The 25165-nt window shown below is 42.7% G+C and overlaps 1 protein-coding gene across 1 annotated transcript in view; it reads left to right on the top strand.

Annotated features, from left to right (window-relative positions):
- Nucleotides 1–25165, top strand: part of MAP2K5 (mitogen-activated protein kinase kinase 5) — a 120167-nt gene that overhangs the window by 4800 nt on the left and 90202 nt on the right. The window contains exons 2-7 of the mRNA XM_036389455.2: nt 2167–2215; nt 4855–4922; nt 9684–9753; nt 14927–14967; nt 15671–15726; nt 19240–19288. Coding sequence (XP_036245348.1) covers nt 2167–2215; nt 4855–4922; nt 9684–9753; nt 14927–14967; nt 15671–15726; nt 19240–19288 — 333 coding nt within the window. The remainder of the gene's footprint in view (nt 1–2166; nt 2216–4854; nt 4923–9683; nt 9754–14926; nt 14968–15670; nt 15727–19239; nt 19289–25165) is intronic.

Consider the following 25165-nt stretch of genomic DNA (forward strand, 5'->3'; position numbering starts at 1 on the left):
TGGCTGGAAAAATGATCAAAGTTCTTCTTTGGTATCAGCAAAAATGGCTGGGCTGGAGCAGGGGTTGGAAGTGGAAATTTTGGCTGAAAATGGTGAAAATTCTTCTCTGGTATCAGCAAAATAATCTGGGTTGGAGCAGGGATGTGGAGCTGGAAGTGTTGGTGTGGTTTGGTTGGAAAAATGGGAAAAGGTGAAAAAAAGATCAAAGCTCTTCTCTGGTCCCCAAAAAAAAAAAAAAAACCTACAAAAAATCTGGGTTGGAGCAGGGGTTGGAAGTGGAAATTTTGGCTGAAATCTGGTAAAAATTCTTCTTTGGTAGCAGCAAAAAAATCTGGGTTGGAGCAGGGATGTGGAGCTGGAAGTGTTGGTGTGGTTTGGCTGGAAAAATGGGAAAAGGTGAAAAAAAGATCAAAGCTCTTCTCTGGTCCCCAAAAAAAAAAATCTGGATTGGAAGTGGAAATTTTGGCTGAAAAATGGTAAAAACTCTTCTCTGGTGGCAGCAAAAAAATCTGGGTCGGAGCAGGGATGTGGAGCTGGAAGTGTTGGTGTGGTTTGGTTGGAAAAACGATCAAAGTTCTTCTTTGGTATCAGCAAAAATGGCTGGGCTGGAGCAGGGGTTGGAAGTGGAAATTTTGGCTGAAAATGGTGAAAATTCTTCTCTGGTATCAGCAAAATAATCTGGGTTGGAGCAGGGATGTGGAGCTGGAAGTGTTGGTGTGGTTTGGCTGGAAAAATGGGAAAAGGTGAAAAACAGATCAAAGCTCTTCTCTGGTCCCCAAAAAAAAAAGAAAAAAAAAATCTGGATTGGAAGTGGAAATTTTGGCTGAAAAATGGTAAAAACTCTTCTCTGGTGGCAGCAAAAAAATCTGGGTTGGAGAATGGATTGGAGCTGGAAGTGTTGGTGTGGTTTGGCTGGAGAAATGGGAAAAGGTGAAAAACAGATCAAAGCTCTTCTCTGGTCCCCAAAAAAAAAAAAAAACCCACAAAAAATGTGGGTTGGAGCAGGGGTTGGAAGTGGAAATTTTGGCTGAAATCTGGTAAAAACTCTTCTTTGGTAGCAGCAAAATAATCTGGGTTGGGATGTGGAGCTGGAAGTGTTGGTGTGGTTTGGTTGGAAAAACGATCAAAGTTCTTCTTTGGTATCAGCAAAAATGGCTGGGCTGGAGCAGGGGTTGGAAGTGGAAATTTTGGCTGAAAATGGTGAAAATTCTTCTCTGGTATCAGCAAAATAATCTGGGTTGGAGCAGGGATGTGGAGCTGGAAGTGTTGGTGTGGTTTGGCTGGAAAAATGGGAAAAGGTGAAAAAAAGATCAAAGCTCTTCTCTGGTCCCAACCAAAAAAAAAAAGAAAAAAAAATCTGGATTGGAAGTGGAAATTTTGGCTGAAATCTGGTAAAAACTCTTCTTTGGTATCAGCAAAATAATCTGGGTTGGAGAATGGATTGGAGCTGGAAATGTTGGGGTGTTTTGGCTGGAAAAATGATAAAAGCTGGAAAAATGTTAAAAAGAGCTTCTCTGGTATCAGCAAAAAACATCTGGGTTGGATCAGGGGTGTGGGACTGGAAGTGTTGGTGTGATTTGGCTATAAAAAAGATAAATCCAAGTTCCTCTTTGGTACCTGTAAAGCATCTGGGTTGGAGCAGGGCTGTGTAGCTGGAGATGTTTTTGTGTTTGGTGTGGTGGAGCTGCCTCAGGTTCTGCCTCTGCCCCTTTGGGGGTTTCCAGTGGATTCCCCCTGGTATCTGAACGCATCTCCTGAGTTTTGGAGAAGTTCAAATCACAGGTGAGGCTGACAGAGCCCTCCAAACAGGAGAAAATGGGGTTTTTACAGAAAAAAAAAAAAAAAAATATATATATATATATATAGCTCTTTCTATGGCTGGTTTTGATAGGTTAGGTGCCCATTTTTCTATAACCCAAGGGCAAAATGGATTTTTTTCACCTGCAGGAGCAGAGAGCACAGAGCTGTTTGCAATTAGGAGGGAATGATTTGGGAAGAAAGGAGTTTTCCTGGAGGGGGAGGAGAAAAACATCACGAGGGGAGCAGAATTGTGTTGTGCCCTGAAAACTCCCTCATTTTGGGGCAGTGGGGAAGGGGTTCAAGTGATTTATTGCAAATCAGGCTTTTCTCGTTGGATATTTAATGAATTTTTCCTTCTATTTTTAGGATGTCATTGGCCAAGTTTTGCCAGATGCAACGACCACAGCATTTGAGTGTAAGTGTAACTTTTGTCAGCCAATTCCTTTGTCACCTTGCTGGGCTGTAACTGAAATAAATAATTTTTATGTTGTTCTTCTGATATTCTGATTCTATTTATTATTTTAAAATAAGTGATATTCATTATACGTCATGGTTAAATATTTATGCATTAATGCAACTTCAATAATGGCACTAAAGCAAGCCATATTTTATTATTTAATCACATCTGGAATATTTCCACACAGGAGCTTTAATTACCAGCCTGACCTTACCGTGCTCTTACTCCTCAGTGCAATTTTATTGCTCAAATTAAATGAAAAGTATAAACTACCTGTAGGTCTCAGTTTAAAATTGCAATCCTCCAATCCTCCCAGCAAGTATTTAGGCTAATATCTGTTCTTTAAACCCTGCTTATTTTTATTTTTGAAGGGGTTCCTGGGGGATTGTCCTGTCTGGAGAGCAATCAGCTGCAAAGGGGAGTGCCCCAGGGGACAAAATACTGAAAAATTGGAGTTTTCTTCCAAATGGAGCAGGCTCCTGATGATCTCTTTTAATTGTTATTATGTTTTTCCTTCTGTTTTCCTTTGAGATGAAAGGAAATTATAATTTTTATTATATTTTTCCTCTGTTTTCCTTTGGATGGAGGGTGAGGGGGGACAGAGCAGACTTTAGATGGGGCCTTTCATTTTTGTAATTTTATTTTTATTTCTCCTCTTTTTGGAGCTTTGGGGCTCATTCTGCCTGTGGATAATCAAAGGAAATACTGATTTATGGTGCTTCCAGTCCTATTTAATGCTCTTTTTCTTTTCACACCTTGTGTTTTCCTCTCCCAGAACAGATTTTTATTTCTGAACCTCGGCGTTTTTCCCGCCCTGCTTTTGAACACCAGCCCTGAGCCTTCCAGAGCCTTGCAATTTATGGGTTTTTTTTTTTCACTTTATTTGGTGTTATCTGGTGTTAACATTTGTGTGCCATCCCTGGCACGTCCCACTTGGGCTGTGTTTGAACTTCATGCTCCATCAGGGCAGCACCCACAGCAGCAGTGCCATGTGCAGGAGTCTCCTGGAAAATTCTGATTTTTGTTCTGCCTCCCAACATCTGCTCCTGTGCCTTCCCTGCGTGTCTCTAGTCTGTCATTTCCAGCTGCTGAGCCCATTTCCCTGCCACTTTACTGCCATCTCAAATATGTTATGGATATTGATGCTTTTCAAGGGGTTTTTTGTTTTTTTTCCTTTTCCCCCCTGGATTTTCCTGCTTCAAGTTCAGTTCTCCATCGCTGCCTCAGGTGGGGGGAATTGTCTCCATCCCAGCTTTTTGTGGGTTTTATTTTGGTGTTCCCAGCCCCAGCAGGTAAATGCAGATTCCCCCTGCTCTCCAGCCCCTGGCCCCTGAGCATCCTCCCAGCCCATCCCTGCCCCGCATCCCCGTTCCTGACTGGCTGCAGATTTGGGGGTTTCGCTGCTCGGGGTTCATCTCCCATCTGCTGCTCCCTGCTGAGGATTCTTCTGAGGCTTCTTCCTCCATTTTAAATGGGGCTAAAAAATCCAGCCAGGACGGGGGGATTTTTATTTTTTGTTTGTGCTGAAAATCAGATTTGAGCGCTCTGGGCAAGGAGGGAAGCCTGGAAATCTTTCTGGGTCAGTTTTTGAGATGGTAAAGGAGCTCTGCTCAGGTTCAGGGCAGATTTTTCTTCTGGCTTTACTCTTTGCCTGATTAATTTAGATTAATTTATATTTTTCTCTGCCTCTTCGTCCACATATTTTTAATTCCTTCTGTTTGTACCACCACCAGGAATTCTGCAGCTGGGAACTGAGTAAATTCCTCAATCATTTCAAAGGGATAATGTAGAATTTTTTCTGAATATTTTGCTAGAATTTTCCTCCTTTTTTTTTATTTTTTTATTTTATTTTTTAATGGTCCCAGCTCAGTCTGTTCCCTCTCCCCAGACCTTTTATCCATAAATTCATCCCTCTTCTGCTTTCCCTCTGATCCCTCTTGTGGATGTGTGCTGCTCCAGTAGCTCTCTGCCTGTTTTAAGCTCCAATTTTGAGGTTTTTATGTTTTACTCCTCTTCATTGCTTTGGGGTTTGGTTTTTTTATTGGTTTGGGGTTTTTTTGGAGGGGGGGGTTTGGTTGTTTTGGGGGTTTTTTTGGTTTTGGGTTTTGGTTTTTTTTTCATTATTACCTTTCCAGAGGCAGAATGAACAAAATCTTTTTCTCACACAATTTGAATTCCTTGGGTTGTTTTTTCCCCCGCCCCAGATTCTTGGTTTGTTGTTTTTTTTTTTTTTTTTTCCCCAGATTCTTGGATTTAATTTCCACAGATTCTTGGTAATTCCAGCCTGGGGAAGGTTTTGGGGAGGCAATTCCAGCTTGGGAAAGGTGCTCAGCTTCAGGAGAGGTTCTGGCACTAAACAAACCCTGCTGAGAGTGAAGTTCTGAGCACTTTGTGCCCCTTCCAGGACAAAAATCCCAATTCCTGGTAATCAATATTTGGAGATCATACACCATTAGTACATTACTATTTCGGAGTCCTTGTGCAGTTTCTTTTTTGGATGTTTGGTTTTGTTTGCTGCTGTGAGTGCAGATGAAGCCCTGCCTGTCAGGGCTGTCCCTGTCCCCCTTCCCTTGCTCACTGGTGCCTTCCTCTGGCAGATGAGGATGAGGATGGGGACCGGATCACGGTCAGGAGCGATGAGGAGATGAAGGCCATGCTGTCCTATGTGAGTACACTGCCACAAACCCTCGCTTCCCCTGTGTTTATCATTTTTTCTTGGTGTTTTTTTGTCCCACAGCGTTTGACTGGGCCATGTCCCTGTGTTAAATTCCAATTTTTTGGTGTTCTGCGTGGAATGGAGGTGGTTTCACACCAGATCCATGGACAGGCTCCACTTCAGAAAAGAAAAAAGACTTGTTCACTTACTGATCATATCATAAACATTAAGAATAATGCATCTTAATGACTTTTGCATTAGGTATAGTGCAGGCTAAATGGACTATCAATTTCTTGTATTTTTTATGCAGTACTTAAAGTAACGGCTCATTAAAAATGAACCCCTGGGCTCTAAAAATTTTTCAAAATCTACTTTCATCTGGAGCCTGCTTCACCCCTCCTAACAGAGGAGTTTCATTGTAGCTGCAGGCTCAGTGTTCACGGAGGATTTAAAGATGTGGTTTGTGTTTTTCAGGGGAGATGGATGTGGCTGTGTGTGCCTTTGTGTAGGTAGGGGTGTGTGAAATCTGTCTGCATCCCCAGAAATAGAAATAGAAATAAATATATCCCATTAATAGCAAGAAATATCCTGCAGAGGGGGAAGGGTGCAGTTACTGATGGCCACAGAACCATTTGAATCAAGTGGGGGAAAAAAATATCCTTGAACTTCTCTTTTCAAAGGAAATGAGTGAGGAGGAGGGGTAAAAAATGGGGATTTTCCCTCTGGGCCAGAAGGATCAAAATTCCCAGAAATGACCTGGCAGAGCCAAGCCCTGTTTGGGAGCACCCAGAGGTGATTTGGGGGGAATTCAGAGGATCCCAGACTGGTTTGGGTGGGGAGGAACCTGAAATCCCAGCCAGGGACACCTCCCAGGCTGCTCCAGGGATCCATCCCAGGGATCCAGGGGCAGCCCCAGCTGCTCTGGGAATTCCAGCCAGGAATTCCTTCCCAAAATCCCACCCAGATTTCCCAGTGTGAATCCATTCCCTGTGTCCTGTGCCTCCCTCAGCAGCCCCTCTCCAGCTCTCCTTTATGGTCTCTGAGCATTCCCTGACCCTTCCCTTCTCCAGGAGAACATTCCCAGCTCTCCTTTGGGGTCTCTGAGCATTCCCTGACCCTGCCCTTCTCCAGGGCAGCATTCCCAGCTCTCCTTTAGGGTCTCTGAACATTCCCTGATCTTTCCCTTCTCCAGGAGAACATTCCCAGCTCTCCTTTAGGGTCTCTGAGCATTCCCTGACCCTTCCCTTCTCCAGGAGAACATTCCCAGCTCTCCCAGCCTGGCTCCTCCCTATGCTCCAGGTGCCTGTTTGGGTTTTTTTTTTTCTCCCCAGATTCTTGAGAATTCCAGTTTGGGGAAGGTTTTAGAGAGGGAATTTCAGTTTGGGGAAGGTTTTAGGGAGGGGATTCCAGCTTGGGGAAGGTTTTAGGGAGGGAATTCCAGCTTGGGGAAGGTTTTAGGGAGGGAATTCCAGTTTGGGGAAGGTTTTAGGGAGGCAATTCCAGCTTGGGCAAGGTTTTAGGGAGGCAATTCCAGCTTGGGCAAGGTTTTAGGGAGGTGATTCCAGCTTGGGGAAGGTTTTAGGGAGGCAATTCCAGCTTGGGGAAGGTTTTAGGGAGGGAATTCCAGCTTGCAGAAGGTTTTAGGGAGGCAATTCCAGCTTGGGCAAGGTTTTAGGGAGGCAATTCCAGCTTGGGGAAGGTTTTAGGGAGGCAATTCCAGCTTGGGGAAGGTTTTAGGGAGGGAATTCCAGTTTGGGGAAGGTTTTAGGGAGGGGATTCCAGTTTGGGGAAGGTTTTAGGGAGGGGATTCCAGCTTGGGGAAGGTTTTAGGGAGGCAATTCCAGCTTGGGGAAGGTTTTAGGGAGGCAATTCCAGTTTAGGGAAGGTTTTAGGGAGGGGATTCCAGCTTGGGGAAGGTTTTAGGGAGGGGATTCCAGCTTGGGGAAGGTGCTCAGCTTCAGGAGAGGTTCTGGCACTAAACAAACCCTGCTGAGAGTGAAGTTCTGAGCACTTTGTGCCCCTTTTCCCTCCCTGTTTGGGTCCAGCAGCTCCCTGGAGCTCCCTCCCTCCAGAATTCCTGGTGGTTCTCTCTCTTTTCCTGGGAAAATCTCGGCCATTTTTTCCCTTCCAAGTGGCAAACTTTGAATTCTCTTCCAGATGAATCATGCCTTGGGAAGGTCATTTTTTTGCTATGCTTCCAAGCTCACTGTTCAAGTTTCAGTACATTAGAGTTCTGATTGCCCAACTCTCTGCTTTCCCTGCAAAATTATGGGATGCCTGGAAATGACTTCTTTCTGCTTCAGCAGCTTCTTCTTCTCTGAAAAATTTTTCTCCTCAGTTTTAAACTAATTTTTTATTTGAGTGTTGCACTGATGGTTGAACTTCCTCACATCCTATGGGCTTCGTTTTGGGATGTGTTTACCAGGAAACAAATGTTCTGAGCCTGGGAAATGAATTCATTCATAATCTTGGGGAGGGGAAATGCTCATTCTGAGGCCTGCAACAAGTATTTGGAGGATTGGCCAGCTGGGAAAGAATTTCAGGGAATTTTGATGTGGTGCAGGTGTTCTCTAACATGTAAATAAAGTGGATTTTTTTTCAGTTTAAGGAGAAAAAAACAATTCCCTTAGATTGCACTTTGGAACATATAACTGGGAAGATATTTGGGATAATTTTGATATTTGGGGTCATTTTTGGGTACTTATTTGGGGTCATTTTTGGGTACTTATTTGGGGTCATTTTTGGGTACTTATTTGGGGTCATTTTTGGGTACTTATTTGGGGTCATTTTTGGGTACTTATTTGGGGTCATTTTGGTACTTATTTGGAGTCATTTTGATATTTTGAATAATACTTATTTGGGGTCATTTTGGTACTTATTTGGGGTCATTTTGGTACTTATTTGGGGTCATTTTGATATTTTGAATAATACTTATTTGGGGTCATTTTGATATTTTGAATAATACTTATTTGGGGTCATTTTGGTATTTATTTGAGGTCATTTCAGTATTTATTTGGAGTCATTTTGATATTTTGAATAATTTTGAACCTTCCCTTTAGGTTCTTTGCTTTATGAATTTGAAAAGAATTTGCTTCAGGTCTGGAATTCCCTCAGATGATGCAAAACTGCTTTGAGTTAGGCCGATTTTGGGGGGTGTAAATGGGATTTTTTCAGTGCTGGGCAGTGCAGGTAATTAAGGACAGCCGTGGAGCTGCTCTGGAGCTGTTGTCTTGTATCTGTATAAACAGGCAGTAATTTTTTTGACAGCCACTGATTGGAAAGTTGCTTGCAGCTCTCTGAAAGCAAGGGCTACATGCTCTGGATCAATAAGTGGCAAATTTCCCATTAAAAAGAATACCTGAACAATGTTCCAAATAGCCACTGGCATCTTAATTTTCCATGGAAACCTCCAATGCTGGCCTGTGGAGGACAAGTCATTTTCAGACAATTTTTCCAGACTACTTGTTAACAGTTATTGCTGTCCCAAAAGGTTGACAGCTTACATGATTGATATTTCATTTACTTGTCATCACTGGTGAGTAATGGAGAGGCTTTTCCTCCCTCCCTCCCTCTCTCTCTCTCTCCCTCCCCCTCTGTTATGTTTTTTGGGGGGCAGGAGCCGCTCTCAGGTGTGTTTATTTCAGCTGGATATTCCAGGGAGGGATCAGAAATGGTCCTGTCCTGTGTGGGGATGCCTGCAGGTCCTGGAATTCTCTCGGTGAGGGGGGAATTCCAAAGCTGAAAGCTCATCCCGAGGGCAGGGACAGCTTCCACCACCCCAGGCTGCTCCAGCCTGGCCTTGGATACTCCAGGGGCAGCCACAGCTGCTCTGGGAATTCCAGCCCAGCCAGGAATTCCTTCCCAAAGTCCATCTCAATCTCCACTTTCCCAGTCTGCAGCCATTCCCTGGTTCCTGTCCCTCCATCCCTTGTCCCCAGCCCCTCTCCAGCTCTCCCTTGGGGTCTCTGAGCATTCCCTGATCCTTCCCTTCTCCAGCTGAACATTTCCAGCTCTCCTTTGGGGTCTCTGAGCATTCCCTGACCCTTCCCTTCTCCAGGGGAACATTCCCAGCTCTCCTTTAGGGTCTCTGAGCATTCCCTGACCCTTCCCTTCTCCAGGAGAACATTCCCAGCTCTCCCAGCCCAAACATCTTGCTGGGTTTTGATGTTCTCAGCTCTTTTCCAGCCCTTTTTGCCCATTCTGAGGGTTTTTTTAACCAACAAACATCCCTGGATCACTGCAGCAGCTCCTGCTCAGTGTCTCAGGATGTCTGCAGGGGCTTTTTGGGGTCACAGCTTTGGGATCCTCTGTGCTGAATCTTCATCACTGCCCAGGATTCCAGACCCCTTTGGGATTCCCTTGGAGCTTTCAAACTGCCCAGTTTTGGGGTGATTTAGAGGCTATTTGGGGTTTATTTGCATCAAGTCTTTGTGGCTGTGTTTGGTTTTCCTGGCTCCTCCAGCTGTGGCAGCTGCTCCTTTGCTGTGAATATTCCATGCTGTAAATATCTCACTTCCTCACCTGCTGGAGCATTCCCAGCTCTCCCTGCTGAGGCAGGAGCAGATCCCTGTGGCCCCACAGCTCCCTGTTTTAAATTCCTTTTTGTGGGAGCACTGCAGATGGGAATGGAACCATCTGAGGGCTGATCTGCACCGTGGCAATTACAGAGAAAATGAAAATACACAGAACTAAACAATCCATAAGTGCTTTTACCACTCCTGGGTTACTGACTCAACTCCTTTTTGGTTTTTTTTTGTGTTTTTTTTGCAGTATTACTCCACTGTGATGGAGCAGCAAGTGAATGGACAATTGATAGAGCCTCTGCAGATCTACCCACGAGGTAATGCTGAGCAAATCCCAGTCATCAGCCCAGGGAACTGGTGCTGGAGCAGCTCCTGGCACGTTTTGGGGAGGTTTAAATGCACACAGCATCATGTTTACCTCTTAATTTGGAGAGAGGAATTCATTATTGTGGGGAGTGTGGAGAAAAGTGCATTTATTGCATAGAAAGCAGCTAATTTCCTGGAGTAAATTAGACTAACGAGGTTTGCAGAGTACATATTTAAGTACATTTAAAGAACTCATTGGTGATGGTTCTTTCCAAGCAAAGCAGATGAATAACTGAAGGCTTGGATACTTATGAAAATTGGGCTTTTTAAAGCTGTTTTCATGTCATTAATCAGCCTGCCAGGCTGGGGAGTGTCCCTGTCACCACTGTAGCCACAGCAGCTCCAGCCAGGACACGTTTTTGTCTGAAATTTGGGCATTTAGTGCTGCCCAAATATTCACAAGCACCTCAGTAATTCTCCTGAACAGGGAGAGACGTGATCAATTCTGTGGGCTGAGGCAGTTAAAAATAGGTCATTTCCAAGCTGACAAAAATCCATGGGCAGCTCGGGAGGGTTTTTGGGAATGCTCTCTCTGAGCTCCAGGAATGCTTGGGAAGAGCCTCCTGCATGACATAATTCATTCAGATCTCAGTAGCCAGGCTCTGAATCTCTGCCTCTTAATTGATGGAACTGAGAAGGTTGAAATTCTCCAAGTAAATCTCCCAGCAATAAATTAATTGAAATAATTAAAAATTAAACTCCCCTCACTTAACAGATATTACACAAATAATCATACTGTGAGGCTCCCAATTAAACATACCACACTTCCATTACTTACAACTCTCTGAAGTTTGAATTGGGCAATTAACAGGAGCCTCCTCAAACCCTGCTAACGAGCTCTCCAAAGAGGCTGGGTGGGGGTCCTGGGGGTTCCCTGTGCTGCCCTGCCAAGGGGACAGGAGTTTGAGGGCTTTGTGGGAAATGGGGGAATGTGGGAAATTGGGGTTTGTGGGGAAAATGGGGGTTCTGTGGGAAATGGGGGTTCTGTGGGAAATGGGGGCTTTGTGGGAAATGGGGGCTTTGTGGGAAATGGGGGTTCTGTGGGAAATGGGGGTTCTGTGGGAAATGGGGGTTCTGTGGGAAATGGGGGTTCTGTGGGAAATGGGGGCTTTGTGGGAAATGGGGGAATGTGGGAAATAATGGGCTTGGGGGAAATGGGGAAATGGGGGCTTTGTGAGAAATGGGGGCTTTGTGGGAAGTGGGGGGTTCTGTGGGAAATGGGGGTTCTGTGGGAAATGGGGGGTTCTGTGGGAAATGGGGGGTTCTGTGGGAAATGGGGGGTTCTGTGGGAAATGGGGGTTCTGTGGGAAATGGGGGTTCTGTGGGAAATGGGCTTTGTGGGAAATGGGGTTTGTCTGGCTCAGGCTGGCAGGGTCTGGACGGGAGGGGATTCCCAGGTGTGGGAGCTGTGACCTCCTCAGGGCAGGGAGAGGGAGGCGTCTCCTGCCTCTTCCCAGGCATGGATCATGGAATCCTGGAATGGTTTGGGTGGGAAGGACCTGAAATCCCATGGATCCCATCCCATATTAACGATTCCATCTCATCCCCATTCCCATCCCATTCCATGGGCAGGGACACCTTCCCCTGTCCCAGGTGCTCCCAGCCCTGCCCAGCCTGGCCTTGGGCACTCCCAGGGATGCAGGGGCAGCCACAGCTGCTCTGGGAATTCCATCCCAGCCCTCCCCACCCCTCCCAGGCAGGAATTCCTAATTCCCAATATCCCAATATCCACCCCTGGCCTATCCCATTTAAACCATTCCCTGTGTCCTGTCCCTCCATCCCTTGTCCCAGTCCCTCCCAGCTCTCCTGGAGCCCTTTAGGGGCCCTGGAGAAGCTCTGAGGATTCCCTGGATCCTCCCCTCGTGGCTCAGAGGAGCTGGGTGATCTGAGTAGGTTGGGAAATCTTGGAATTGTCCTTTAAATCTTTACATTTCCCTGTAAGCACCCAGTCCCAGGGAGTGCTGCCAGGAGCTGCTCACGCCTCACCCGCTCTGGGTTTAAAGCACATTTTGGGATTTAAAATTCTCCCTTTGGCTCCTTCCTGGAGAGCCAGCCCTGGGAATTCCTGTTCCTGCTGCTGTGTCCGGGATGATCTCCTCTGGCCGGGCAGGATTGGGAATTGTCTCAGTTCTGCCCCAGCCTCATTCATTCCCCCCGGCCACCCCAGATGCTCACCCCTGCCTCAGCTCGGGCTCTGCTGCATTTCCCCCTCCCCGCTCCCTCCAAACTGCTCCAGAGCTCAGGTTTTGTTTCATTCTCCCAAACCACCCCCTTAAAACCCCCTTTTTTCCTGGGTTAGAGCCTTCAAACCCCCCAAACCACCCCTGAACTCTGCAGCTCCTCTGAAATATCCAACAAAATCACAAAATCCGCTTTCCTGCTCTTTTTTTTTTCCTGCTTTCTTGCTCTCTTTTTTTTAAATTTTTCTTTTCCCTTCCCTGTCTCCTTGTCCTGCCTCTGTAATGAACATCCCAAATTTTAGCAGCCCTTTTCTCCTGTGCCCTTCTGGCCCTGGCTCTCCACGTTCCCCACTTGAAAGCCCCAGCAGCACCTGCAGCTTTTCTGCCTCCAATTTCCACTTCTTCCCTTTTAAGAGATTCCTTTGCAAATCCTTTGAGTTCTTTTCCTTTCCCGCCTCTCTAACTTCTGAGGAAGCCTCAGCTCCTGCTCCCAAAAACTCCTGTATTCCATAAAAATCCTGTCAGGAGTACATTTCCACGTGCCAACCTGTGTTACCTGGGCTGTGCTTTATTTATTTCATAATAAAAATATCTTTAAGGGGGAAAAATTAGCATTTTCTCTATTTTAATAGGTTTATTATTGCTGATTAGGTAATAAGAGGCAGAGGGGGATTTTATATTAAAAATAAACATCTGTATGTGGTGTACATATAAATATAGAGAAAGAGATATAAAAATATATATATGTGCACACATTTTTTGTATGTCTATAAAGCATATTCATTTTCCCAAAATTAATACATTTTCAGATGGCTATATATATATTTATATATATGTAAAAATTAATAATTTTTATATATCTACATATATTTTTAAATATCTACATTTTTTGTATAGCTACATATATTTTTAGTCTATCTATGTATTTATAATTCTATATTTTTATATAGCTTTATATTTTAAACATAGATGTATATAAAAATATATATGTATATATTTTTTATATGTGTATATTTTATATATGTATATATTTTTATATATGTGTATATTTTTATATGTGTATATTTTATATATCTACTTGCATTTTTTAATACGTATTTATAGATATTTATATCTGTTTATCTTTATCTTTTAACTATGTTATTTACATCCTGTTTGTGGAAGGCAAGGTGAACAGAGCATCCAAATACACACCCTAAAAATCAGTATTGATGGAATATCTTGTTAAAAATGTCAACTTTAATCTATTGGCAAACTAGAATGGGCTTATATGTATTTATAATTTATAATTTTGGGTTGGTATTTTTTTACTATGTGCTATTTTCCCTCTTTGGATGCAGGTGGTGGTTTTGGATGTTGTTGAAAGGCACGTGGCCCCCAGTGCTGTGTTTAATAACCATCACCTGTGTCCTCCTGCCTCATGAATGGTTCTGCTCTCAGAAACAGGAGGGATTAAAAAAATCAGAATTTCTGCCATCCCTCAGCAGTGCCAGCCCCTCTAACACAGCCTTGCAGGGCGCTGGGACACGGAGCTCTGGGGCTTCCAGAAGCTCATCCCTGAGTGAGGAACGGGGAATGTGCCCCTGGAGGCAGCTCAGGGAAAGGTTTCCTCCTCCTCCTCCTCCTCCTCCTCCTCCTCCTCCTCCTCCTCCTCCTCCTCGTCCTCCTCCTGCAGCTCACCCCTCTGAGCCCAGCCACCACCATCCAGTGCCACGTTTGGAGCACTGCCCCCAAAAAGTGACATTTTCAGTGGCATTTATTCAGTATTTAGCTCTTATTTATTCAGTATTTACTTTTTTTTTTAATTCAGTATTTACCAGAGAGGCTCTCTGCTGTTACCCCTGCCATGGTTTGTCCCCTGTTTGGTTTCCCCAGGTTTTTCCCCCATGTTTCCCCCATATTTACCTTTGATTTATTCAGTATTTACCCTTTGGAGGCTCTGCTATTGCCCCTGTCGTGGTTTCCCTCCAGGTTTGGGTTTTTCCCCAGGTTTTTTTTCCCTCAGGTTTCCCCCATGGTTTTTCCTCCATATTTACCTTTTATTTATTTGGTATTTACCTTTTATATATTCAGTATTTACCAGAGAGGCTCACTGCTCTTACCCCTGCCGTGGTTTTTTCCCCCCCGTTTGTTTTTTCCCCCCATATTTGCTTTCCCCCCTGGTTTTCCTCCATATTTACCTTTTATTTATTCAATATTTACCTTTTGGAGGCTCTCTGCTGTTGCCCCTGCCATGGTTTTTCCCCAGGTTTGGGTTTTTCCCCCTGTTTGTTTTCCCTCCAGGTTCCTTTTATGGTTTTCCTCCATATTTACCTTTTATTTATTCAGTATTTACATTTTGGAGGCTCTCTGCTGTTGCCCCTGCCAGGTTTTCCCCAGGTTTGTTTTCCCCACGTTGCTTCCCCCCATTTCTTGCCCATTTTCCCCCACATTTCTTCCCTATTTTCCCCAAAGTGCCTCTCCCGAAATGACCAATTCCTGACACAGCCAATTCCCTAAAAATCCCAATATTAGATTGCAAATATCCCTGTGAAATTCCAGGAAAAAAAAAAAAAAAACCCAGCATGTGAAAACACAGCGCCACAAGGTTGCAATCTGAATTTCCAAAAAAATTCCCCTTGTTCGAGCCAGGGGTTCTCTGGGTTGTGCTGTGTTTTGAGCAGGAATGAGAATTTCCAAGGGTTCTCTGGGTTGTGCTGTGTTTTGAGCAGGAATGAGAATTTCCATGACACGGTGTCAGGAAGCTCTTAGCATTTATAAATGCTCACTCCTGCAAGTTAAAAATCCTGGGCTGTAATTCCCACTCTGGGTCTCGCCAGGCACTTTTCAATCATTTCTCTCTGCTAATTTTGGTGTCACCCTCATTTCTTTTGAAAAGATTCATTTTGAGCAAATTTGTAAATGGCCCTGATGTGTTCTACAATTTAGTCAATTACTGTTTCAGCCTGCAAACCTCCTGGGAAACGGAACATACATGGCCTCAAGGTACGAATTTCAATAATTGTTTCAGCAAAGTTAGATGGATTTGTAATGCTGTGTTCCACTTATTGAAATGTCAAATAAAACTGCACTTTCTTGAGCTCTGACAAGCAGATTTTTTTTTTTTTTTTTAAATTCTGATTTTTTTTTTTTCCTTGGGCGAGGGTGGGAGAAGGATTCATCTGCAAAATGTTGGCCGTGATATCTATATTTATATATGTGGTTTTATTAAAAATGGGCTTGCCTTTTTGTTTTTAACCTCTGCTAATCATGTTCTTAAATTTTAGTAGTTCATTTATCAACTGCTGTCTGCCACTACTTCAAAGCTTTTAAACCCCCACCTCGTTCCTGTGGTTTCACTCATTTATCCAATTGTGGAAGGCACCACAGTGGAATTAGTTTAGATTTTCGATTCCCTATTGCTCCTACAGTCACATGGAGGAGCCTATAAACGCATTAAGCGATTTTTGGGTGTTTAAAATGAGAACAAATCCTGAGTTTCTCACCCTTCCCGGCGCATCCTTTGCGCGCCGCGGCCCCGGCGTGGTGCAGCCTGCTAACCTACATCCATCCCTCAGCCAGCAGCACGCCTAGCAACCAGCTCATTAACCTCCCCAGCCTGACGAGGGATCCGTGGCAAATTACAGGTTAATTAGCAGGGTGTCCCGTGGGCAGGGCTGTGCTCAGCTCCTCTCTCTCCCTGCTGCAGGTGAACACGCGGGCGGGGGCCGGCAGCGGTGCCTCCGAGGCCCTGCCCAGCAACAGGTAAGGACCTGCTCCTCCTCCTCCTCCTCCCTCCTTCCTCCCCCCTTAATTCCCTTTGTTTGGGACCCAGAACAGAGCCCCAGACCCGGCTGGTTCTGGGAACGCTGGGCTTGGGTGGGTTTCTGCTGGGAAGGTGGGATTCCCGTGGATGGCGTTGGGTCGGGGGTGATGGGGATGCTGCCCATGGGGCTGTGCTGGTGAACTGAGGGATGGTGGGGAAATCAGGGTTTGGTGGGAGTTACAGGAGAAATCAGGGTTTGCTGATGGAGAAATCAGGGTTTGGTGGGTGTTTCAGGAGGAATCAGGGTTTGCTGATGGGGAAATCAGGGTTTGGTGGGAGTTTCAGGAGAAATTAGGGTTTGCTGCTGGAGAAATAAGCATTTTATGGGTATTTCAGGGAGAAATTAGGGTTTGCTGCTGGAGAAATGGGAGATTGCTGATGATTTCAGAAGGAAATTGGGGTTTGATGGGTGTTTCAGGAGAAATCAGGGTTTGGTGGGTGTTTCAGGAGGAAATGAGGGTTTGCTGCTGGAGAAATGGGAGATTGCTGATGATTTCAGAAGGAAATTGGGGTTTGGTGGGTGTTTCAGGGAGAAATTAGTGTTTGCTGTTGCAGAAATGAGGGATTGGTGGGAATTCCTGGAAGAAATTGGGGTTTGCTGGGTGTTTCAGGAAGAAATAAGGGTTTGCTGGGAATTCCAGGACAAAGTTGGAGTTTGCTTCTGGAGAAATAAGGATTTGCTGGGGATTTTAGGAAAAAATAAGGGTTTGCTGCTGGAGAAATGAGGATTTGCTGGTGTTTCAGGGAGAAATGAGGATTTGCTGGTGTTTCAGGTGGCTCTAACTTCAAAAGCACTGAGGTGCAATTGGGGCTGAGCTCCTTTGGCTGCCCCAGTGCCAGGGTCTGTGCTCAGCTCTTTGTTGTTTGTTCATTCCAGGACTCCTTGATTTGAAAGTTTGATTCCCATTCACATGTTTGTACCAATAAATAGGCTAAATAATAAACTTATGTAGGTTTCTTAGGTGGGGTAGGATTTCCAAAAAATCCTTTCAGCTTAACTCCCTGTTTCCTACAGTTCCAGCCAAGTTTTGGAGTCCACCCCCCTCATCTTGCTTTTTTACATTCCAGCCCTAATTTGAAAACTCATATTAAGGTCTTAAAATGCAAGAGAACTCATTCTCTGGGTTTTTTTTCCTATTTGTTTTTCAAATGCTGGAGGATAAACTCCTTTTTATTGCGTGAATTGTTACAGGAAGTCATAATACTGATGGTAAAAACCTACAAAAAACCTTTCTGTATCCTTAAAAAGAAATAGGGAGGGTCTGGCTCCATCTTCTTCCTACAAGAGCATATCTGAGCCATGGGAGTAGAATTCTCTGGAGGCTCCTTTCAGCCTAAATTATTCTATTATTCTAATAAGCTCACAATATTCCATTTATCTGTGCATCAGCATCCTGCTCCTTTTTCTCCCTGAGAAAAAGGAAGGGAAAAGGAAAGTTGTGACGATTAAAAAGGAGAATTACCACAGATTACCGTGGTCAGAGGGGCACATTTGTGCTGCTTTGGGCGCGTTTGGAGGGTGAATTTTGGGGACAGTCCCACAAATCCCATTTTCACCGTGGGAGATCCCAACCCCGGGGCTGGGGTTTTTCCCCACTGGAAACCCCATCCAAAACCAGCAATCCCAGTTTGCTGCTGCCTTTGGTGGCTCTGTAATTGTGGAGATTTTAAAATAATTCCCACCCTGGCAAAGTTTGCCCCATCCCCGGGGAAACGTTCCCAGACCCCATCCCAGAACTCTTCAATGGAAAGAGAATAAATCAGAATATCTGTGTGCTCTGCAGTCCCCCCAGGCTGAGCTAAATAAAGCTGATTTTTCTGTCACTGCTGCTGCTTCCTTTCAGTACCTCCTGTACTTTGAGCTTGTTCTTCAAGTGCATTGAAAATGAAGCTTCTAGAAGATTCTTGTCACCTTATCTGGTGGTTAATTGCCATTCCTTTTCCAAAACCTTCTGCACCAGGAGTTTTGTTTTTGAAGTAATTGAAAGTCTCTCTTTGTTTCATGTTCACAAATTGTTAGTCATGAAAGATGACAAGATCAACTTATGTTTCCTTGGAAAACTTAATTTTTCTTTAAAGCAGTCGTGGGAACAAGAGGCCTATTAAAGAACAAAGCCACCAAATATGAAATCTGTGTTTTCACTGTTCCTGTTAATAATGATCTGTGATCAAGACACGTGCACAGCCCTTTCAAGAATATATTATTTTGTACTTTTTTCTTTTTTTTTTTTAACTTCAGTAATAAGAGCAGAATGTCCCTTTGAGATGAAGTTTTGCAGACGTTGCTGCCCTGGCAGTTTGTTGTGTTGAAGCTCCAAGGAGCAGAGTTTGTCAGGAAAGGAGGGGAAAAACCAGGATTTTGTGAGTTTTTTGGAGGAGTTTGTGTTGTAGTTTTTGGAGGAGTTTGAGGGCCTTAAAGGTTTCACCCTTTAACTCACCGAGCTGAGAGGTGGGGCTTGGTGAAGTTCTCGTGGAAGAAATTCAAGTGGGTTTTGTTTTGTTGATTTGGGGGTGGATTCTCCTGCAAAAGCAAAGGGATTAAATTAATGGGAGTATTGTTGTATTGGCTTGTGGGTAGATTCCCTTGGAAAAGCAAAGGGAACGAATACAGTGCGTTTTGTTGTATTGATTTGGGGCTGGATTCCCCTGGAAAAGCCAAGGGATTAAATTAAAGTGAGGTTTGTTGTGTTGGTTTGGGGGTGGATTCCCCTGGAAAAGCCAAGGGATTAAATTAAAGTGAGGTTTGTTGTATTGGTTTGGGGGTGGATTCCCCTGGAAAAACCAAGGGAAGAAATTAAAGTGAGTTCTGTTGTGTTGGTTTGGGGGTGGATTCCCCTGGAAAAGCCAAGGGATTCAGCAGGCTGCCCTGGGATGGGTGCCCATGGAAAACTGGGCTCCCCTCAGGGATTTGGGCACGGCCTGAGGTCCCAGATCAGGAATTCTCCTCCAGCCTGGGGTCCCTGGGCGGGTGACATCCCTGGCAGCACAGCCTGGAGCTGGGATCCACAGGAATTCCTGGAATCCTGCCTTGGGGAGCTCAAAACCCAGATTAGCACAGGAAAACTGGGTGTGAGCCACATTTTCATGGGGTTTTTTGAACGCCCTGGCATGTGAGAGCGGGGATTAAACACCCAAATTTATTTTAAATTTCCCTCTTAGAGCTGGTGAGCAATAGCTTGTGTCCCAGCAGGTTGTGCAGTCAGGTGTCTAAACCAGCTGTAAGGTGGAAAATACATTGATTTTTTATTATTATTATTATTATTATTTTTTTGAACTGTTCATTGCTTGTTCATGCCTGCTGCCTGCAGTGCCGGCTGCTCTCACCACACCTTCACATTCAAGTTTAACCTCAGAATATGGAACCACAAACTCCCCTTGTTCCTCACTTTGTCTGACAGAGTGAAATGTTAAAAATCACTGCTTTAATTTGTTGGTTTTTTTTTCTTTTCCAGCTTGAAGAAGTCCTCTGCAGAGCTGAAGAAGATCCTTGCCAATGGCCAGGTGGGTGCTTTGGCTGGGGCGCTCCTCGTGCCTGGGTGGAGCTCCCAGCTCATGCAGCTGAAATGCGATTTTTTTAACCCAAAACTGGGGGCCTTGGGAGCGTTCAGGGTCCTGATTTGCTTTTATTGGCACAGAAATTTGCTCCCCACTTCTCAAAATCTGCTTCAGCTGCAAACGGATGGAGGCCCCTCAGTCAGTTTTGGGTAATTGAGTGAACTGCTCGCTTGTCAGCCTCAATCAGAGGTGGAAATGGGATTGAAAACTTGGGGTTTTTTGTGTGGAATAGTTGAATTTTTGTTTACTTAGTGTGTTGTTAGAACCCTGCTTAGTGGGAACTTTGGACTTTCTGCACTGACAAACATTGACCCCCAGGAGAACCCTGCACTGCACCTGAGAGCGTGGAGAAAGCTTCCACAGTGAATTGATGAAATTAAGATAATAAATGTGTGCTTTGGTTAAAAGGGTGCAGTAAAGAATCCACAGTTCATATTTACAGGAATATTAGAAGGTCCTGGGCATGAATTGATTAGCAATCTGCTGAAATTCATTTCATTGCCAGTGGGAGAGTTTATTAAATGTCTCTGTTTCTGGGTAGTCTACGTATTTCCTTTACAGATTCTTCTGGGATAGAATTTTGGTTTTTGCAGGTGTAACCTGGTTTTTTCACAAGAATAGGTTGTTATGTAAACTGATTTTCACCCTTAGAGTTCATTTCTCTTGGGAGTTCCACAGGCTGGATGTTAGTTTAGTTGGAATAGCAATAAAGCCTGATTTTACAATTTACTGTAAAATAAATTTTATTTTATAAGGTTTTGTTTATTTGCAACAAACAACCTTAGTGGGGTTTAGGGCAGGAGATACTGAAATATTTGTCAGGTTCTTGCAGGGAACCACTCTGGAATCACTTCAGGGCTGTGGTTTTGGGCTGGGAGGGATCTCAGAGCCCAAACTGAAAATCTTCCCCTGCCCCAGGGAGCTCCAGGCCCCGTCCTTGGACCCTCCCAGGGATGGGGAACCCAGAATTCTCAAGCAGCCACACAAATATATTTGAATACATAAATATATTTTATAGATAAATAAATGTAAAATATAAAAATAAATGTATTAAACTGTTACCTGTATTTATTATATATTAATAGAAATAAATATTAAAATATATATAAATAAAAATATATACATTTATATGTTTTAATATAGAAATATATTAAAGAATAAAAATATAAAAATAAAATAAAAGTATAAAATATATTTGGTTTATATTTATTTATATTTATAAAACCAAATATAAAGTAAAATAATATATAATATATTTAATATATATTATAGGAAATATTTTATTCAAAATAAATATATTTTAACATAATATATATTTTATAATATATATATTATAATATATATTTTATAATATATATTTTATAATATATATTTTATAGAATATATAAAATATATATGTTTTACAATTACATGTAATGTGAAAATAAATATTTTATAAATAAATAGAACTATAAAACTCATATAAATATATAAAATCTATTTACATTTATTCTATATTGATAAACCCAAACGGATCTATTTTAATATACAAATACATTTGTGCCAGGTTTGGCAGCCTTGGAGGGAGGCACCTGTCCACGGAGCTGCCTGTTAGGCTCTATTGACTGAGACATCTGTGTCACTGCAAATAAAAGACTCTTATTGATTTTCTTAACTGCTCTTCACTTCCCCTCTGCCTTGGCAGGCTGAAATCTTCATTATCTCCGATGCCTATTCAGTGTCACACAATGACCCCCAGGCCTCCTTGGCATTTCATGAATCAGGGGCTGGGCCTGCCAGCAGCATCAAGGTTCAGCTTGGTGCTGTCCTTCAGCCTCACCTGGGATATTTGGAGGGGAAAAAATGAGATTTTTTTCCCCCTCCAAAAATGAGGTTTTTCCCTCTCCAAAAATGACATTTTTTTCCCCTCCAAAACCTGAACCCAGTGCTGCTGAATCCCTGGATACAGCTGGGAATGGGGATTTTAGGCTGAGTTCAGTGTTCTCAAATTCCTGATATTTTTAAAAAATCTTTTTATATTATATTATTTTATGTTAGCTATTATTATATTCCTGATAATTTTTGATTTTTTTTTTTAGGATTTCAGAATTCTCAGGTAAATAATGTATCTCCCAGGCTTGAGATCCTGGGAGTAGCAGCAGCAGGTGGCTGCACCTTGTACATCAGGGTGGTGCTTTCTCTGATATTACTGATTTATTTTAAAGTGATTTATTTGAGAGTAAAACCCCAGAATGGGACTAAAATCTCGCTGTGGTTGGCTGAATTTGGCATTTTATTTGTTCTAAACTACAGAGAACAAGTGGTCGGTGTGCCCTGCAAGAGATTCACAGATTGGTTCCCTGGGGTTCCGGATTTTAAAACCAAACTTCTTCTTGTGATACTAAAAATGTTACTTAAACTCACTGGAAAAAAAAAAAAGAAAAGAAGGATTAAGTGCCTATTCTTATGATATGAAAAATGTAAGTTAAACTCACAAAAAAATTTAAAGATTAGGTACTTCTTATCATATTGGAATTGCTACTTAAAACCCACTAAGAAGAAAATAAGAATGAAGTTTTAAACTTAAACCAAATTAAAAAAATAAGGATTAATAACCTTTTCTTCTGATATTAAAAATGTTACTGAAATCCACTAGAAATAAATAAATAATGCAGTTTTAATACTATTTAGTCAGCCTGATGGGAGTTAATCTGCTTTTTGTTGAGAGCAAATGATTTCAGTTGAATTCTGCAGAATTTTGGTCACAGATCCACAGCTGGTGATGGGTTCCTGGGTGAAACTTTAACTTTTGTTCATTTTGGGGGGATTAAGTCACACTTAACCATTACTTAAGTCTGGCCTGGGTCATTATTTTTGATTATTTTTTGGCAGTTTCTGCTTTGAGGCGTCCCTAATGATATTCCCCCAGTAGTTTCCATTTAGCTTTAATAAGGAATTCATATTAATCATTAAAAGAAGGGGACGTGATTCTTCAAGATAATCAAATATTGACAGGTTAGAAATAGCTTTCTGCCCGGCCTCATTGATAGAGGTGATGTGATATAAATATTTATTTCTTTTCTGTCACTCAGGGTAAATGCCACCAATTGATTCAGCATTGATAGAGTGTCACCAGTTCATAAGGAGCACTGCAGTGCCTGGGCTGCCCCAGTAGAGCCTGCTCTGAAAAGGGGATTTGCTAAAGCTCCTCTCTGGGCTGCTCTGGGCTCTCAGTAATTCCCAAAAACCAGCCCTGGTTCCACCAGGATTCACTGGGAATTTGGTTCTTAATAATTCACAAAAAAACTACCCTGGTTGCACCAGGATTCATTGGGAATTGGGCTGTTTATTTACAAAAAAAGTCCTGATTTCACCAGGATTAATTGGGAATTTGGCTTTTAATAATTCACAAAATTTACAAAAACCCACCCTGATTTCATCAGGATTCATTGGGAATTTGGATTTTAATAATTCACAAAATTTACAAAAACCCACCCTGATTTCACCAGGATTCATTGGGAATTTGGTTCTTAATAATTCACAAAAAAAACACCCTGGTTTCACCAAGATTCATTGGGAATTGGGCTGTTTATTTACAAAAAACCTGTCCTGATTTCACCAGGATTCATTGGGAATTTGGCTTTTAATAATTCACAAAATTTACAAAAACCCACCCTGATTTCATCAGGATTCATTGGGAATTTGTTTCTTAATAATTCACAAAAAAACACCCTGGTTTCAGGGTGGATTCATTGGGTATTTGGATTTTAATAATTCACAAAAAAACCACCCTGATTCCACCAGGATTCATTGGGAATTGGGCTGTTTATTTACAAAAACCGTCCTGATTTCACCAGGATTCATTGGGAATTTGGCTTTTAATAATTCACAAAATTTACAAAAACCCACCCTGATTTCACCAGGGTTCATTGGGAATTTGGCTTTTAATAATTCACAAAATTTACAAAAACCCGTCCTGATTTCACCAGGATTCATTGGGAATTTGGCTTTTAATAATTCACAAATTTTACAAAAACCCGTCCTGATTTCACCAGGATTCATTGGGAATTTGGCTCGTAATAATTTTCAAAAAACCTGTCCTGATTTCACCAGGATGAATTGGGCATTTGGTTATTTATTTACAAAATGTCCACCCTGATTTCACCAGGATGAATTGGGCATTTGGATTTTAATAATTCACAAAAAAACATCCTGATTTAATTGGGATTAATTGTGAATTTGTCTCTTAATAATTGACAAAGAACCCACCCTGATTTCATGAGGATTAATTGGGAATTGGGCTATTTATTTCCAAAAAAACTGTCCTGATTTCACCAGGATTAATTAGGCATTTGGTTATTTTTTTACAAAAAACCCACCCTGATTTCATCAGGATCAATTGGGCATTTTGATTTTAATAATAATTTGTAAAATTTCCAAAAAACCCACCCCGATTTCACCGGGATTAATTGGGAATTTGGTATTTTTTTCCAAAAAACCCACCCTGGTTTCATCCCCAGCCAGTGGAAGGGGAGGGATGCTTTGTTTGCTGCTCCCTGCTTGGTTTTCCGTGAATTCCTGAATTTTCCAGCCCATCCAAGTTGGGGTTGCAGGTTTAACACCCCCTGGTATAAGGGGAACCTTTTATGATGGAGAATCCAGTTTTCCCAGTGGGATAAATAAATCACCCCTTGCTTTTGGCACCTTTATTTGAGCCAGTAAATCCCATTTTATCTCCCATCAGCTGCAGCTCCTGCCTCCAGCCCAGCATTCCTGCTTTTCCCTGGAATCCTGGGTGCCTCAGAGGATGGAGCTGCTCCTGTCCCTGTCCTCCAGGGAGTGGTGTGGACAAAAATTCCCTTTTCCAGTGGGAAACAAGCAGGGAATGCGCTGGGTGTCTCCAGTTCTTGCTCCATTTGTTGTTCATCACTTGAGGAACCTCCAAAAAAAAATCTTTTCTTTTCCCCCATCGGGATGCAAAATTACAGATTGATTGTTGCTTTTGTGGGTTCGTTGGATTTTCTGTGGGGTGGTTGGGAATTGCATGCATCTCCTGCATTTCTGGGAATGCAGGAGGTGTTTCCTCCAAGGCTGGAGGGTTCAGGTCCTCCAGCTTGGAAGAGCAAAACTCCTTAAAATCCCCGAGTCTGCAGCCTGAGAGAAATTATTTTTATTTTGGGGACTCACTGTAGGTTCTTTACATATTTTAAATCCCATTCGTGAGCGATTTTTCCTCATGAGGAACAACTTTCCCCCTTTCTCTTTGCATTTCTGATGAATGCAATGAGCAAAGGAGTTTTCAGTAGTGGAAAAAAATGTTCATTTTCATCACAAACCTTGGTGTTGGAATGGGCCCTCCTAAGGAGCCTGGCCCAGGTTTAATTACAAATAAATAATAAAATCATCACCTTCTATTTTGAGTTGTCTCAACTCAGGTTTTCCCATCCCTGTGTAGCAATTCCAGTGAGAAACCACAATTTTTTTGCTCAGGTAGTGAAAGGAAAAACCATCAATTTTGGATTAATCATTTCTGTCCTTGCAACTTCTTTTAAATCAATAAAATATTTCATTTTCTGGTCATTAGAAATGCTGAGTATTGACTCTTTGGGACATTTGAGCTTGTTATCATCACTTGTGTTAATACACAAAAATGACATCTTTAAGCAGCCAGGCCAAGTCATGTGAAATATTTAACTTGGTGTCCCATAAAATACAAGTAATTACTGAAAATGAGTTAATGCTTCCTAGGAAAATCTCTTTTCAAAGCAGGATTTGCTCAAACATTTTCTACGCAAAATGATCAGGCAACGGGGGAGTCTTTCTGGAAAATCGCTTTTAACCCAG

This window comes from Molothrus ater, chromosome 13, assembly GCF_012460135.2.
Source record: "Molothrus ater isolate BHLD 08-10-18 breed brown headed cowbird chromosome 13, BPBGC_Mater_1.1, whole genome shotgun sequence".
Taxonomy (NCBI): domain Eukaryota; kingdom Metazoa; phylum Chordata; class Aves; order Passeriformes; family Icteridae; genus Molothrus; species Molothrus ater.